This window comes from Trachurus trachurus, assembly GCF_905171665.1.
Source record: "Trachurus trachurus genome assembly, chromosome: 3".
Taxonomy (NCBI): Eukaryota; Metazoa; Chordata; class Actinopteri; order Carangiformes; family Carangidae; genus Trachurus; species Trachurus trachurus.
The window spans coordinates 2,471,711-2,489,961 of NC_139893.1; the positions used below are offsets into that span (position 1 = coordinate 2,471,711).

The window sequence follows — 18,251 nt, forward strand, 5'->3', positions numbered from 1 at the left end:
TAAATCACATCTAGATGTGACAAAATCAATTGACATGCATGTGTCCATGGACATATCCTATCTGATGTTTCTCTGTCATGGATGGAAAATATTATAATGTGTGGGGGTAGGTGGGGTGCATTATACCCCCTAATAAGTGGCCTATATAAAAGGGGGAAAAGCAATCACCATCTCATGCTGTAAAAAGTTTAATTTGCGTGCCTGTTCTGTTTTTTCCACACAGCCTCAGAATTCAGTCAGACTCAGCCCAGCGATGTTGCTGATCAGACAATGCTAGGAGAAGAAGTCGCGGCTACAACAGGTGGCACACAATGCACAATGCTAGGTATAACAGAGGATAGAATGCAGTGTATAGGCTTAACAACATGCATAAGTTCATTAGTGAAATATGATCATGAAATGTAATGATTGCAACATATGGAGAATGGGTCATTCTATTGAAAAGACATGTTGTCTTAGTATAACACAAGTGTGGGTTATTCATATGCAACTATTTTTTTGTACATCATTTATGTAATTGTGTTGCATTTAATCATGTAGTGGTAATAATGTTGATAATAGTTGTTTTTATTTTTTGTCATCTTTAGCAGACATAGAGGAAGATGATCTGTTGGTCAGTGCAAGGGAGAGTGAAGCCTCAGGGTCCAGGATAGAAACAGAAACCAATGAGGAAAGGGATGAGGAGAGGGATGAGAGGCGTACAGAGGCTGGACCAGCTGAGAAGGAGATTCAAAGTAGAGAGGCTGAACCAGATGAGGGGGGCGTTCAAATCTTCAATTATTTTGCCCGTCCCAAGTCTAAAGATTTGTCTTTATTTTTTCAATATCACCCCCAACAAACCCCAAGAAGAACCTTGCCTAGCATTTTTCATAGTAGGGATGGGGTCAACCGCAAGTGGTTGACTTACTGTGAAGAAAGCCATGCTCTCTTTTGCACAGTTTGTTTGGCATTTTCAAAGCCCTCTGCTTTTGACAGCGCTTTTGTTAAAGGAGGCATGCAATCCTGGAAGCATGTTCATCAAAGAATAGAGGAGCATGAAAGTAGTCATATCCATCGAGGCTGTGCAGAGGCTTACTTTTTGAAGGCACATAAAGGTGACATTGAGTGTAGATTAAGGGGGAACCAGCTCTCCCTGCATCAAGAGCAGGTCAGAAGAAAATGACAAGTGATGGATCGTGTGGTCAATGTTGTCAAGGTAATTGGAAAACGTGGTCTGAGCTACCGGGGGTCAAAATCTGAAGCTGCCTACACTTTGGAAGACCGAAGTTTAGACCACGGTAACTTCCTTGAAATGATCAAGCTCCTGAGTATGTATGACCCCTGCCTGCAACAACATTTGACTGAATGTATTGAAAAAAGTAAAAGACAGCATGAAGCTGGGGCAAGAGGCAGAGGTTCATTGGTCACTCTGCTTTCAAAAGATACAATCAACAAGGTTGTCAAAGTGATCAGTCAGCTGATAAAGGAGACAATTGCCAGTGAGGTCAGAGAAGCTAAAATGTTTTCTGTCCAGATTGACACCACTCAAGACATCACATCCAAAGACCAGTGCTCTGTGATTCTCAGGTACGTCACAGATATTGTCCATGAGAGGTTGGTTGCTCTGGTTGATTGTGAGGCCTCTACTGGGGAGTATTTTCTTGAGCTCCTGAAAGACACACTCACAAGACTAAATCTTGATGTGTCATGTTGTGTAGGGAGTACTACCGATGGGGCAGCCAATATGCAGGGCAGGTACAATGGCTTCTCTGCCTTTCTATCAGAGGAGGCCCCCAACCAAATCCACGTCTGGTGCTATGCACACGTCTTGAACCTGGTTTTGGCGGACACAACAGGCAGTATAATTCAGAGTGCATCGCTTTTCAATCTCCTAAATGATATTGCTGTCTTCATAAGGGATTCTTACAAACGAATGAAAACATGGGAAGAAACAAACACAGACAAGCGGCACAGAAGACTCTCTCCAATAGGACAAACAAGGTGGTGGGCAAAAGATGCTGCTCTGACAAAGGTGTTTGGGTGTTTTGGAAAGCCTGACAGTGCACTGTATGTTGATGTAGTCTTGTCTCTAATAGCAATTCAACTCGACACAACTTCGAAGCCTACTGTTAGAGCCAAGGCCAAAGGATACATTGAGGGTCTCCTAAAATATGAGACAATTCTCACAGCCCAAATCTTCCTTAGGATTTTTGAGCACACATCACCCCTGTCGAAATACCTGCAGACAAGTGGGATGGATCTCCTGACTGCACACCGCCTGGTAGTGGGAACAGAGGATGAGCTGAAGAAGTGTGTGCGAGACTTCAGTGGTGTTAAAGAAGCTGCAGACCAGTTTGTGGAGTGGGCTAATGAGCTGCTGGAGAAGGAGGACTGTGAGATGGAGGTGGAGGAAGCACTACCTGAAAAAAGGTTGAAGAAAAAGAAGATCATGCCAGGAGAGGTGGCAGAAGATGAACCCTTAACAGTAGCTGAGAGGGACTTTGAGGTGACCAAACATAATGTAATTATGGACACTGTCACTCAAAGTATTCATGAGCGCTTTGCAGCGAGTGGAATTCTCTGCTCAGATTTTGCCTGCCTTGATCCAAAAAACTTCCCTGAGGTAAAGGATAAGGGACTTCCAGGATCTGCAATGCAAAACCTCAGCAATTGCTTGATGAAGTTCGATGCCAGAGCTACTACAGGTACCTTACAGGCTGAGCTGACAAGTCTAGCCTCACAGTGGGAGAGACTAAAGCTGTCCCCCCTAGAGGAGTACAAAGTGCAGACCTCTGGAGAAGATGACTCACCTGAAGGCACAGAGGATTGTGGGGAAGCAGATCCAGGTGATGTGGAAGGGCCAGGATTGGTCAAGTGTTGCATGTGTAAGAATTGTGCCATTTGTGTTTACCTTATCTTGGCACAATACAATTTACTGACCAATTCTTATCACATCATTGGACTGGCCTACAAATTTCTTCTAACATTATCCACCACACAAGTCGCCTGCGAGAGAAGTTTCTCTACCCTCAAGTTTGTCAAAAACAGACTTAGGAGCACTATTGCCCAAGAGCACTTGGAAGCATTTATGCTCATGGCAATAGAAAAAAACATTCTCATGTCTTTGGACACTGATGGGGTGATTAACAAGGTTGCAGAGACCAGTGACCTTCTGAGACGACAGCTCATGTTTTAAGGTAGGATGTGTTTCATTTGTCAAGATGACTTGTTCAGTGTAGCTATTTTTGAGAGCTATAAATGTAAATTATTTGTTTGAAAGATATGAAAAAAATGTTTAGAACATAGGTTAGGCATATAGCATTATTTGCTTCTACCTGAGCCTGTTCACTCACTGTAATTATACATGTTATTACTGACTATCTGTATTTATTGTACTGTGATTGAATAAAAAATACTACTACTACTACTACTACTTAAAATTAAAGGCACTCTATCCTTTTCCCTGCTCATGTTTTTCAGGCCCAAACTCCTACTTCCCACCTCCATCACAGAAGAAGGATTCTACTCCCTATGCCCCTCAGGTAAAGACTCTACTCTCTGTGCCCCTGAGGAAAGGACACTACTCCCTATGCCCCTGAGGTAAAGACTCTACTCTCTGTATATAATCAGATGTCTATGGTTCACTTAACATATAGGCTACTCAAAATTCCTGATTAATGTTTTGTGGAACTCTTTAGAACTGTCTATATTGTATATAATTTAATAATTCTCTACAGACCTATTCAAAGTGCCTGGTTTTGGCATTGTCTATTCTTCCATTTTTAAACTAAAATATGTTTGTCTGCTATTATTTATGATGTTGATCCAGGATTCCAGGTCTATCATACAATATATTTTATCATTTCATTTTGATGTTACTGTATATTTCAGCATCTGTTTATTTGTAGCAAACACATAAAAGCTTTAAACCTACACTTTATTGTCAATTGTGTGATTTTGCCTTCTAGTGCCTGCCATCTAGTGGTCATATTTTCGTTAAGTCCTGGTAGAGGGGATGGGCCAGTTGTGGGCCTGTTGTGGGCCGGTGGTGGGCCGGTGCAGTCAGAATTGTCCCGGTGGATTTTTGTGTCCCACTCCGCCCCTGGTGGTGGGCTTTAATTTTGAAGGCTAAGGGAGCAAGGGGGCATTCCATGAGCAACGACTGTGGGGGCGTTCCGTGAGCGGCCGCCGATTGTGGGGGCACCGCGTTCCGTGAGCGGCTTCGAGCTGCAGCCAGACCCTATTGGCAGCGTGATCACACTGGTCATTTAAAGGAGCCGCTGTCACAAGGCCAGCGCCGTGACAGTTTGTGTTGCATGTTTGTCTGTTTTGTTTTGTCACTCTACCTGTTTGTATGTCTATGTCTCGTTCCCCCTCTGTCTCATTCCCCCTCCCCCTTGCACTCTGTCACCTCTCCTGGACCTGCCTGCCTCCCACTCCACACCTGCCCTGCTGCTGCAATCAAGCCAGCTGGTTCCCATCAGCTCGTCACCCAGTCTGCACTTCAGTCCTGCCTCGACCATCAGTCTCTGCCGGATCGTCGTTCAATCCACATGGTTTGTTGTCGAGTTCCAGCCGAGCCAAGCCACAGAACCTCTGCTTGTCAGTCTGTTCTTGTTGCTAACTTGTTTTTTCCTGCTGCAGTCTCTGCCCTGCCTGCCTGCCTGCCTGCCTGCCAGCCTGCCAGCCAGCCCGTCTTCCAGTCCTCCCGTCCGCCTGCCACCCCAGCCATCACCTCAAGCCCCCCTTCAGCTGCCCCCCCCCTGGATCCACGCTCCAACCCATCGCCCCCCTTTCCCTCACTTCCCTAACCTCAAATAAACATTTTATTTTTTCAGTTGGTGTCTGTCTCTGGGTTCCTACCAGAGTCGTGACAGCACGATCCGGCCATGCAGGACCCAAAAGACACCGACCCAGTCCGCCAGGCAGTTTCCCACCATGGCCAGATGCTGGGGCAGCATCTGTTTTTTGACAAGGATTAAATGATTCGATTAAAGATGAACTTGTTTCTTACCCAGAGCCCTCTGATTTTGAGGGTCTAGTCTCCTTAGCTATCCGTATAGATAACCGGCTGCGAGAGCGGAGAAGAGAGAAGCAGCGGCGCCAACCCACTACTTCCCCAGGGCACCCTCCGTCAGCCTCGGGTTCCCGAGTTCACCAAGGTGGTGGAAGCCCAGCCACAGACCAGTCCAGGAGGGAGCCCTCACCGGAGCCGATGCAACTTGGACGGTTCCAAGTGGAGCCAGAGGAGCGTCAGCGCCGTATTCAGTCCAACAGCTGCCTGTACTGTGGGAGACCTGGTCATTTCCTGGCCTCATGTCCGCATCGCCCAGCAAACGACCGGGCTCGCCAGTAACGGGGAGAATCCTGGTGAGCCACACCTCCATTCCCCTCCCCCCTCAACCCCGAGCACAGGTGCAAGCAACATTGTCATGGAAAGGTCAGTCCATTGATATTTTTGCCCTTTTAGATTCAGGTGCAAATGCAAGTTTTCTTGATTCCACTGTGGCCAAGCAGTTAGACCTGCCTTCTGTCAGTCTTGATAAGCCCCTAGAAGCAAATGCACTAGATGGTAGACTGTTGGCCAACATAACTCAAAGGACTGTGCCTGTACGATTGCTTGTGTCTGGTAATCATAAGGAGGAGCTCAGCTTTCACTTTATTGACTCACCTTCAGTTCCTGTAGTCCTCGGTCTTCCCTGGCTAGCGCAACACAATCCCCAGATTGACTGGAGGACAGAGAAGATCATCAGCTGGAGCCTTCATTGCCATGCTAATTGTTTGCAGTCAGCCCCACCTTATTCTGTGCCCAGCCCTGAACCTCTGCCGGAAGTCCCTGATCTGTCCTCCATTCCCTCAGAATACCATGACCTCCAAACTGTATTCTGTAAGGCCCGTGCTCTGTCTCTGCCCCCTCACCGTCCCTATGACTGTGGTATAGATCTCCTTCCTGGTGCTCCCCTTCCCAGCAGCTGCCTTTACAGCCTCTCCAAGCCTGAACAGGGGGCCATGGAGAGGTATATTAAGGACTCCCTGGCCGCTGGCCTCATTCGTCCCTCTTCATCACCCCTCGGTGCAGGGTTTTTCTTTGTTGGCAAGAAGGATGGGTCCCTCCGACCGTGTATTGATTTTCGTTTGTTAAACATTATCACCATTAAGAACAAGTATCCTTTGCCTTTGATGAATTCTGCCTTTGATTCTCTCCAGGGGGCCACAGTGTTCACTAAACTCGACCTTCGTAATGCATACCACCTGGTGAGGATACGAGAAGGAGATGAGTGGAAGACGGCCTTTAACACTCCGCTGGGCCATTTTGAGTATTTAGTCATGCCGTTTGGACTCACCAACGCCCCAGCCGTCTTCCAGGCCCTGGTCAGGGACATGTTACACCGTTTTGTATTTGTTTACCTGGATGATATTCTTATCTTCTCCAGGAACACATCTGACCATGTCCAGCATGTCCGCCAGGTTCTGCAAAGACTCTTGGAGAATCGCCTCTTTGTGAAAGGGGAGAAATGTGAGTTCCATGCCACGTCAACCTCCTTTCTGGGTTTCATCGTTGATGAAGGGCAGATGAAGATGGACCCAGCCAAGGTAAAGGCAGTCCTGGATTGGCCCAGCCCCAGCAACCGTAAGGAGTTGGAGAGGTTTCTGGGATTTGCTAATTTCTATAGGAGATTCATCCAAAACTATAGTCGTGTGGCTGCCCCTCTAACAGCACTAACCTCAACCATTAAGCCTTTCCAGTGGACGTCCACCGCTGAAGCTGCTTTCATCAAGCTCAAGAGTTATTTTACTTCTGCCCCTGTGCTCGTCCAGCCTGACCGGGAGAAGCAGTTTATAGTGGAAGTGGATGCTTCAGACATTGGAGTGGGGGCAGTCCTCTCTCAGCGCTCTGCCAAGGATGGTAAGCTTCACCCCTGTGCCTATTTTTCTCACCGTTTATCTCCAACAGAGAGAAACTATGATGTGGGCAACCGTGAGCTCTTGGCAGTGAAGCTGGCTCTTGAGGAATGGCGGCACTGGCTAGAGGGATCTCAGCAGCCTTTCGTGGTATGGACAGACCACAAAAACCTGGCCTACATCCAGTCTGCTAAGCGGCTCAACGCTCGTCAAGCCAGGTGGGCTCTCTTTTTTGGTCGATTTAATCTCACTCTGACCTACAGGCCCGGTTCTAAGAACACCAAACCCGATGCCCTGTCCCGTATGTATGGGAAGGAAGATGGCACCGTGGCGTCCCTGGAACCCATCATCCCAGAGTCCTGTATCGTTGCGGCAGTCTCCCTCAGGATTGAAGAGGAAGTAAGAGGGGCCCAACAGACACAACCTGACCCAGGTAATGGGCCTCCGGGTCGCCTGTATGTTCCAGACGCTGTTAAATCCTCAGTACTGCAATGGGCCCATTCATCTAAACTAACTTGCCACCCGGGATTAAATCGAACACTTGCTTTCCTTAGACGACGTTTTTGGTGGCCATCTATGGATGTAGATGTAAAATCTTTTGTGTCTGCTTGCCCTGTTTGTGCACAAAACAAGTCTTCAAATCAGCCCAGTGCTGGATTGTTGCGCCCCCTGCTGGTGCCCCGTCGCCCCTGGTCACATCTTGCCCTGGATTTTGTGACCGGTCTGCCCGCCTCAGCTGGTAACACGGTAATACTCACTGTTGTTGACCGCTTCAGTAAATTTGCACGCTTTTTGCCACTGCCCAAACTGCCCTCGGCCAGGGAGACAGCTGATCTGTTGGTCAGAGAGGTGTTCTGTGTGTATGGACTCCCTTCAGATATTGTTTCAGATCGTGGGCCTCAATTCACCTCTGCTGTCTGGAAGGCTTTCTGTTCCTCAGTTTTAGATTAGATTAGATTAGATTAGATAAAACTTTATTCATCCCGAAGGAAATTATTCTGCCAGGTCGCTCCAGAGAAAATAGAAAATAAATAGGATACAGTTGGAGCCACTGTCAGTCTGAGTTCAGGATACCATCCCCAGTCAAATGGTCAAGCTGAAAGGGCAAACCAGGATCTAGAGACCTCTCTACGCTGCATGGTGTCCTCCAACCCATCCACCTGGTCCACCCTTACGCCCTGGGTGGAGTACGCCCATAACACTCTACCTTCGTCTGCCACAGGTATGTCACCATTCCAATGTGTTTTTGGGTATCAGCCTCCACTATTCCCCTCACAGGAAAAGGAGCTTTCGGTGCCCTCAGTCCAGGCCCATGTCCGCCGGTGCCACAAGACCTGGCACCGTGCACGCTCAGCCTTACTCCGTGCCTCGGGCCGTTACAAGCACCAAGCCAACCGTCATCGGACTCCTGCACCTCGATATGCACCTGGAGACAAGGTATGGCTTTCTACCAAGGATCTCCCTTTGAAGACGGACTCTGAGGATTATTAACCCCAATGCTGTACGCCTGAAACTGCCTCGAACCCTCAGGGTCCACCCGGTTTTCAATGTATCTGCTGTAAAGCCTGTTGTCTCCAGTCCTCTGAGAATCCGGTCAATTTTCAAAATAAAACACCGCGATTGACACCTTCGGAATGGCGGCCCCCCGGAAATTCAGAATGACGGACTATCGAAAAATTTCTACCGGAAACGGTTAAACAAGCGGCATCCCTAGCAACGGCCCGGTTACATGGTGGTTCTCTGGTTGAGAAGGGCAACTGTCTGCTGCCTGTGTCGTCTCCCGAGAAGGCACAGATAGAGATATAGGCTACACCACTTGAGTAACTGTAGAAAAGGTGGTCAAACTTGCACATTGGTACAAAATGTCACTCAAAGCAGAGTGTTTTCCGGCAGATCAAGCATTCTCACAAGCATGATTTTGGCTGCAAGATTTCCACTTGCAGCTGAGTAATCACACTCTCCCACCAAGAATATATCTTCAGTGGCTGCACTGTTAGCCACAGGGCCATAAACACAAACTTACACTACATGTCAATCAAACACTGCAACAGCCAATTCCATGTAATAGATTCATGTGATTTACAGTTTGAGGTTGTCACCTTGTGGGTCATTTTTGCAAAGGCAGTTGCTGTGTTGTTTTTTTTGGTTGGCCAACTAGATAAAGTAGCATTTCCTGATGGAAATGCGTGTGAATGCTGAAAGCAATTGCAGAATTAGCAAATAGTGCAAGCAGTGATCACCATACAAATGTTTGACCAAGGTAGGAATCGAACCCACAACCTCATGGTCAATAGACTTTCACTCTGCCTCTAGGCCACAGTGTACACACAGTTGCAAAGACTGTTGTCTGTTGATGAGCTGCATTCTGTCTCACTCTGAAATTAACGAGTCCAAAGCTGCACCTGTTGGAAACACACTGTGTCAACACCAAGAAAGCTTGAGAGTCAAGCTTGAATGACTTACAATGAAAATTTCTGTGAATTTCAGGCTGAGAGCAGCAGTTTCAACATGAAGCAAGTTATCAGAAGTCGGAAGGACGACTGGGAAAATAATTCACTATAATTGTTATTGAAGCAAGATTTGAACCAGCAATCTTCAGGACTTCAGCCCAGTGAGCTAACCACTAGGCTACAGACACAGACAGTATGTGAGGGGCAAAGAAAACCTTTAATAAGAGGATAATTGGCTTCTGCTTAAAAAATAGAGGAAGGAAAGTGCAGAAATTAGCCACACCAAGTAAGAAGAGGACTTTTTTGTGACCTGTGACTATTTTTTGGTGAATTAAAACGAATTAAAAAGCACTTAACAGCAAGTTACAAAGTTGAGCTCCTTCTCCTGCTGCTGTGAAAAAAATGCATAGGGGTGAATGAGAGCAGAGAGCTCCCTGGCTGCATTTAAAAAATATTTTAAATGATTATCTAAGTCTCTTTGCATTTTTGACCAGAATTTTAGCCAGAAGACAAGTGTGGCTACAAAACTGGAGAAAATAATGTGTCTAGAGTTTAATTTGTGGCTGTGCTGACAGTTTAGCCAGAAAATTTTGAGAATGTTTTTTTGCCTCTCTCCACTCTGGCTGACGATGTCACCACTCTAGCTGTGCTCGTTAGACGCAACACACACCCATTATAAAGCTGTTTTTTGTCAAAAAACTTCATGATTTTAAAACTGCCAAATATCAGAAACTGTTGAAGATATCAATAAGCTGAGTCATAGAGGAACACTTAAAAAGTTTGTCTACAGCTTAGAATTTGAAGGAAGTCTCTAGCAGAAAGTATGTAGAAGCTTTAGAGGCTGAAAGAAGTAAGAAGATTTGAAGTGTTTGAAGACTGTTCCAATGCATTCTCTATGGGGAAAAAAAATCAGAAATAGTATGAATATTTGAAAAGAGAAAAGTCATTCCGATAATGTCCAGAAAAAGCTGCACGATTTGATGTATGAATTGTTGAAATAGCACAAAGTATGAAGGACTAGAAGAAGACCGTAAAAAGGCGGAAAGTAGTAAGAATATAAAAAGAGAATAAAGAAAATTATTCCGAGTTCTTCTTCCCTTTTTGGTCTCTAACTAGTCCTTCATACTTTGTGTTATTTCAACAATTCATACATCAAATCGTGCAGCTTTTTCTGGACATTATCGGAATGACTTTTCTCTTTTCAAATATTCATACTTTTTGCAATATTCAACTATTTCAGATTTTTTTTTGGCCCATAGAGAATGCATTGGAACAGTCTTGAAACTCTTCAAATCTTCTTACTTCTTTCAGCCTCTAAAGCTTCAGCATACTTTCTGCTAGAGACTTCATTCAAATTCTGAGTTGTAGACATACTTCTAATGTATTCAACCTGTGTACAACTTTTTCATAGCTTGTACCGTTTTTGAGATAAATCCTTTAAAAGCACATGAGGATTTCTGACAAATTTCACACTTTTCAATGAGTGTGCCGTCAAAAATGCACAGAGACTCAGAGAATAATTTTTAAATATTTTTTAAATGCAGCCTGGGTGCTCTCTCTCTCTGCCATTCAGCCCAATGCGATTTTTTTCACAGCACAGTAGAGGGAGCTCAACTTTGTAATTCACTGGAATGGGCATTATACTTTGATTTCATCAAAAAATAGTCACAAGTCACAAAAAAGTCCTCTACTTACTTGTTGTGGCTCATTTCTACTCTTTTCTTTTCTTTAAAGCATCAATGAAAAATTTCATATTCATCAAAGTCTCAACCTCACTTCTTCACAACACTGTCTGTAGTCTAGTGGGTAAGGTGGCTGCTTGCCAACCCCAAGGTCATGGGTTTGAATCCAAGTGAAGTATTCTTGTTATGTTATGTTGAATTCTGCTCTCCTCCCCCACCCTCAATTGGTTACAGGTTTGTTAAGAGAATCATTAATTGCTAGTGCCACCGTTTGCAGCACATCATCACATTACAATCAATGACAACATCATAGTGTATGTGCTCTCTGTGGCGAAGCGGCAGAGTAAAGGTTTATTGATCATAAGGTCATGGGTTCGATTCCTGCCTCAGTCATGTCACATCATTGCTTGACTTTTCATTCCAACTATTCAGCTGTCATTGGACAGTCCTTGATTCCTCATAATTCCTCATAGTATAAAGCTTATTGTAACTCAGGTCCTCTGTGGCCATATGGTTAGTGTGTCAGGTTACCAGTCCTGAAGTTGTTGGTTCAATTCCTGCCTTGGACATTGTAGTTTCCTTTCTCTTCCTCCAACCATAAAAAGAAAGTCACTTACACGGTGGCTGATAACACGATGTTGACGCGTGCATATGGGTGCAATTAAAACCATTCCAAACCAAGGTTTCAATGTTAACTCAAAAGCTGATTTATTTCCACAAAATAACTTAACTCCAGCACTGTCACGCCATGTCACGGTAAAGAAAACGTGTGCTCCATCAACCAAAATAAAACACCAAAAATAAACACCAAATAAAAGGGCAAAATGGCTCTTACACGCCGGCCCCTAAATTGCCTTTGGCGGTAGACAAAACAATTTCCAAAAAATAAACATAAAGAGCCATAATTTACAACAACTCAAACAGTCATTTTCATTTTTCATAATCAATACAGTTGTGGTTTCATTCATTACACCAATACCCACTATTCATTGATCAACTGCTTCATAAAGCCAAAAACTTTTTACCCACATTTGTTTCATATTTGTATAAACAACGCTAAACTCCTAAGTGTGGCACATGCAGAGACTGATTGCCCAGTGCTTCAGCCCCGATCAAACACAACACGCAGGTATCTTTTGAGTGGATGGCGAGTTCCATGGCAAAGACACAAGACTTTTCTATCAGAGTGTTCCAGTTGATGCTTCAGTTCATTGTCCTGCAGATGTTTCCTTTTGAGCCCCTTGATGCGCTGTTTGGCAACAGATAGATTGTTTGGCAAGCGTACAGAAGTTGTCCTGACAGGCAGTTTTATCTGGTAGTGTCCATCTTTAAGTTGCACTGAACTTTCCATTATTGACATGAATCTTCTTTCCTCCATTGACATCTCCAATTTGTCATCAAAGAACATTTCACTGAAGTCATGATTGTATTGCTTCAACAACAATTCTTCCAAGTTATCAACACTGATACGATTAACAGTTGCAGATGAGTATCCATTTTCACATTGCTGCACACCGTTTCCACTTAAAGGTCCATTGATCACCCATCCAAGCAGAGTTCTCACAGCATATGGTCCTTTTCCTTGACTGTTGATCACTTCCCATGGTTCCATTAACCTTGAAGCATTCGTTCCAATCAACAAATCAATATCAGCATCAATACGAGGTATGTGTACATCTTTCAAGTATGTCCACTTGGCCAATTCTTCTGCAGGGATAATGTTACTTATTGTTACTGGCATCTCTTTCTGTGTAAACATATTAGGAAGTTTGTAAAACTGGTTGTCAGTAAATGCACAGATTTCCAGTCCTTTAACAATGTAGCTTGGAACAGTGGTGTTGTGGCTCATTGTACGTAGATTTATCTTGGTTCTTTTCCCATTGATGTTTAACTTTGTCATTAAACTTTCAGAACAAAAGGAATCTGTACTTCCTGGATCGAGAAATGCATACGTTTGTATAACCTTGTTTCCCTTGTTACGCTTAACATTTACAGGAAGAATTGAAAGCATGCCGTTGCTGCTCCCGGCCCCTGTATGCCCACAAGTGGAGACAGCTCTGCCACTCACCGACATGTTTCTTGCCTCCTTGTCCTTTCTCTCAATGTGGAGAATGCTGGGGTGACTTTGGTTACAAATTCTGCAAGATATGCGTTTATAACAGTTCTTGCTGATATGTCCTGTGCGCAGACATCCAAAACAAATCCCCTTTTCTCTTAGAAAGCATATCTTCTCCCAATGCGTCTTTCTTTTCAGTTGTGAGCAGTCATCTAATGCATGTTCTTGTGCACAATACAAACAGGAAACACAGTTTGCATTCATAGATGATCTACCTTGTGTCTGGGTGTGAACACTTCTCTTGGTGTTGTCCACCTCTGAGTCCTTTGGCAAAAACACTGTGGTTGCAAAACTGCTTCTTCTTGGCAGTGACTTTGCCCTGTTACCAACTTTAGGCACACCAACTTGCACATCTTGGATATCACCAAAAACTGGGTCAGAAATGATCCTGACCTGATGCTCAATGAAATTAACAATGTCCTTAAATCCAGCTCTGCAGTGTTGCACTTCAGATATTTCACATGCACGGACCCTCCATTTTTCTCTGAGCTTGTATGGAAGTCTTTGGATTATTGATTTCATGTTGGCAGGCATGTTAAGTTCATCCAAGTATTGCAGGTCTTCCATGGCATTACAACACTCACGTAAGTACAATGCATAAGCCTGCAGCCCTTTAACGTCCTCTGCCTCAACTGAAGGCCAGCCAATGATTTTATCCACATACGCAGCTGTGATCTTTAACTCATGGCCAAAATGAGTTTGAAGAAGGTCTTTGGCCACACCGTACCCTCTGTCTGGTGGCATGTGCTGACAGCTGCGCACTAGGTCCTTAGGCTGCCCCCTGGTGAACTGTTCGAGGTAGTACAAGCGGTCTCCATTACTGAGTGTTTTAGCCTCTATGCACTGCTCAAATGCTCTAATGAATGATCTATATTGCAGTGGGTTTCCATCAAAAACAGGAATGTCTCTGTGTGGTAGGGATTGGGAACACTGCATCTGTGTAAGGAGTGCTGTGGTGTTGATTTGGGTTTGTAACAGATTGTAGAGGTCACCAGTTACCTGTGGGTTACCCTGTGTCTGTGTTGCCTGGTGGCCAACATGTGAGTCTGCTTGATGAGATGTTAGCCAGTTGTAGCTTGCCTGTTGAGCTATGTGTTCATGTCTGTCCACTTTCAATGGTCTTGTTGGGTGTGATTTAGTGTTGACGGACAATGAATGTTTCTGCTGAGTTGTAACTGTTTGTGGTGCGTTGTACTCTTTAACATGATGTTTAGGTTCTGTACCTTTTCTGAAGTAGGACTCCATTCCATCTGAAAGTGAAGCTTCATCTCCTGCGACACTGCCATGACATGATGCTCCAACCAACACTGATAGTTTTGCTGCAGAAGCTGCCAACTCAGTCTCCAGCTCCAATTGTTCCCTTTGCCTCCTTAGTTGGTCAGCTTGCTCCTCTAAAGCGTGTTTCCTCTGTAGTGCAGCAGCACGGGCCAGTAGAGCAGCTCTTTCTGCTTCAGCTTGAAGCCGTACAGAGGATGATGTTGAAGATCTACTGGTTTTTGAAACACTACTTTTACCATAAACACTGGATTTGACATTGGATACACTGTCCTGGGGCTCCACATTAACCTCTTCCCCTTGAGGCTCCACATTTAACCCATCATTACCAACATTGATATCATGAACACCCTTTTCATTGATAACCAACCAATTGTTTACTTTTGACACAAATTCATCAACATTCAGCATTTAAACCTTGTACCACACTTCATGTTTTTCCACTTCACCTTTAGGCAGCAAACTCATCAAAATGTCATGTTTTTCTTTTGCTTCACCACAAAGACCTATATACTTTGCAAACGTACTTTTTACCTCTTGTACATAACATATATTACACATCAAACCCACAATTGTTTCTTTAAGACTGAGAGCCTTTTTGAACTTCCCACTTCTTTCCTTTTGTAGGCGATCAATTTTTTCCAAGAGTCCTTTCTCAGTCATTTTCACTGTCCGCTTTTTTACAGCGGGATCCACAGAGCCAGACGCATCCTGTGGTTCTTTTTCAGTTAATAGTTCAGAGTCAACTTTACGCTCTTCATCCATAGTTATTTATGCAAATTAGCACAGTCTCAAAAAGCAATTGTCTTTATTGTCACCAATGCATTGTCATTTATTCGAAATGTGCAAAGCTGTGTTTATGTGTGCACTTTAAGTGTTTATCCTCTTTCAGTTGGTAGTGTCACACATACCTGATGTCAGCCGGCACGTAGCTGTGTTGAGGTCGCGTTTACCTCGTCAGCGCCTCACCACCAGCCCAGCGCTCCACCTTGATCCTGCAGCCTCGACTGCCTCCGGTGACGAACCGTAACTCGAACCGCTCCGCCGCCGCTCTGTTGTCAACACACAGCCCCACTGGCTCCACTGCAGCCGCTGTTTTGCCGCGTAGCTCCAGCCGCTCCACCCCGATGACGACCCGCAGCCCCACTGGCTCCGACTCGCACCGATGATGATCCGCAGCTCCGCTCCGCAGCTCCTCCACACCGGGCGCTCCTCTGACGCGTAGCTCCAGCCGCTCCACCACAATGACGACCCGCAGCCCCACTGGCTCCGACTCGCACCGATGATGATCCGCAGCTCCGCTCCGCAGCTCCTCCACACCGGCCGCTCCTCCGACGGCGACCCGCAGCGCCAATCGCTCCGTAGCCGCTGTCTCCGCCGCGTAGCTCCAGCCGCTCCACCACGATGACGACCCGCAGCCCCACTGGCTCCGACTCCCACCGATGATGATCCGCAGCTCCGCTCCGCAGCTCCTCCACACCGCGTAGCTCCTGGCTGCTCCACCCCGATGTCGACCCGCAGCCCCACTGGCTCCGACTCGCACCGGTGATGCCCGCAGCTCCGCTCCGCAGCTCCTCCACACCGAACGCTCCTCCGTCCGCGTAGCTTGCAGCCGCTCGCTCACCTTGCCCTGCCGCAGCCCCAATGGCTTTGGTGGCGTCCAGCAGCTCCTGCAGCTCGCTGTCGCAGCAGCCCCAATGGCTCCTATGACGGCTGAGCACAATGCTGGCGTGGCGTAGCGTGGCTCAAACTCACACCGCTCGGTCCAACCACGCGCTCCCAATGTCCATCCAGAAGCCGGGTTTTCTTTACTTAATGTAGTGTCCTTTCTCTTCCTCCAACCATAAAAAGAAAGTCACTTACACGGTGGCTGATAACACGATGTTGACGCGTGCATATGGGTGCAATTAAAACCATTCCAAACCAAGGTTTCAATGTTAACTCAAAAGCTGATTTATTTCCACAAAATAACTTAACTCCAGCACTGTCACGCCATGTCACGGTAAAGAAAACGTGTGCTCCATCAACCACACCTGTGGCTTGTTCGTCTCAATCAAATAACCCCTCGTGACCCGTAGTGCTTGACATCACTTCCTGTATGAGCGGAAGTAACAACCAAAAATCTACCAAAATAAAACACCAAAAATAAACACCAAATAAAAGGGCAAAATGGCTCTTACAGACATGTTTGTGTGTCATTCCGCGCATGTCTTTGTCAACTTATTCAGCATGGTTCAGCAATGGCTTTCAGCATTCACATGTATTTCCTTCAGGAAATACCAATTCTAGTTATTGGTGTTTTACCCAGCCAGTACAAAACTAGACTGGATCTACCTGATACAGTGCATGTTGACCACATGTAATGTTGAGACACTTCCAGTCCCTCACCAGTGGCTGAGAACGTGCCACCAGTAACCATGGACTAGTACACCAGTGAAGCTAACAAACTGTTCTCACTAAACCAACTGAACATGATTGTCGAGGTGTCATAATCACTATAGTATCATCACACAGCAAACAAAAGCTCACCTGAGAAACGCCAGTAGCTAGGTTCCACGTACTACCACCTCATGACTCTCTAAATTGCAGTAGCCTATATTTATATGAAAGCTGCCAAGAGACATTTTATTTTGAGTTAATATTATGCTAAGATTGAGAAAATTTTCAGGGGCAGTAGATTCATTTTTTATGTTGTGAGATTTAAATGTTAGTTGTTGCTAATTATTGTTAAATTTACAATGGTTATTGTTATAAAAATCTAAAAGGGGAGGAATGTAATAGATTTATGTGATTTACAGTTTGAGGTTGTCACCCTGTGGGTCATTATTGCAAAGGCAGTTGCTGTGTGGTTTTTTTGGGTGGCCAACAATTGTTGGTGTTTTACCCAGCCAAGCGCACCTGTAGTTTTCCCTGATATAACAAAATAGACGTGCGCCGTAGCCATTCCCGGCCTGATTATTGTCTTCTGTACAACAGCCTACACCACAGTAGTCGTACTGGATATAGACCCAATAAATGTCACACAATTCAGAACAAAGTACAAGACTGTTTTGCATTTTCAAAGCCGATCATGGTGTTGTGTTCAGTTTCTGTGTTTGCACTCACCTGCTGTGCCAAATGTGAGATGAGACTGTCGTTGAAGAGCAGACTCTCTGCGGTGGTGTGGAAAAACTCCATAAATGTCATAATGTGTGAGAGTCGTTTCTGAATCTTCGACATGAATGACTGTGAAGATTTCTGCATCAGGTTTTTGTGTGTGGACATTACAGAGTCAATATGAGTCTTGTCATAAGGAACAGGAAAGGTCACAATGTCGTAGTATTTCCCAGGACCCATCCGCATGTTGACCTCTGGAATCACCACGGTGACCCGGTGTCCACGGCGACCCATTTCTTGGGCAATGGCCTTAAGACCCACCCAGTGACTCCCATCCATGGGTACCACCAGCAAGTTACCCAAGAAAGAAGAAGAAGTGATGTCATTTGCAGGACTGGTGACTCCAGCCTCCTCTGTCTGTGTCTTCTCCTCTGGTCTGGACTTTTCTGTGGCAGACTGCCGTGGCTCATCTGCAACACCATTCACCACCATGTCCACATTCAGCAGCAGAAACACAAACACTGCTGCTTTCCACATTGTTCTACTTTCCTCAGTGTCAATGCCAATGGATCAAGGAAAATAACACTTACTCTGTGTTGTGAATGTGAACATCAGGCTGCTCTCTCTGGCTTGTTAAATTTCCTCTGTGAATTAGCAGCGTTGTGTGTTTTCAAAATCCTCACTTTGACTAAACTAACAGTCATGGCCCTCAGCACCTTCCTTTTTGATTATTTGTACATAGCTGTAGGA

The 18,251-nt window shown here is 45.3% G+C and overlaps 1 protein-coding gene across 1 annotated transcript in view; it reads right to left on the bottom strand.

The window, feature by feature from the left end:
* The window catches only part of LOC310984141 (UDP-glucuronosyltransferase 1A1-like), a gene marked incomplete at both ends in the record, with an annotated part of 35,187 nt that extends 17,149 nt beyond the window's left edge, over window positions 1-18,038 (bottom strand). The window contains one exon of the mRNA XM_083969275.1: window positions 17,511-18,038. Within this exon, the coding sequence (XP_083825401.1) occupies window positions 17,511-18,038 (528 nt within the window). The remainder of the gene's footprint in view (window positions 1-17,510) is intronic.
* Window positions 18,039-18,251: the final 213 nt, after the last annotated feature.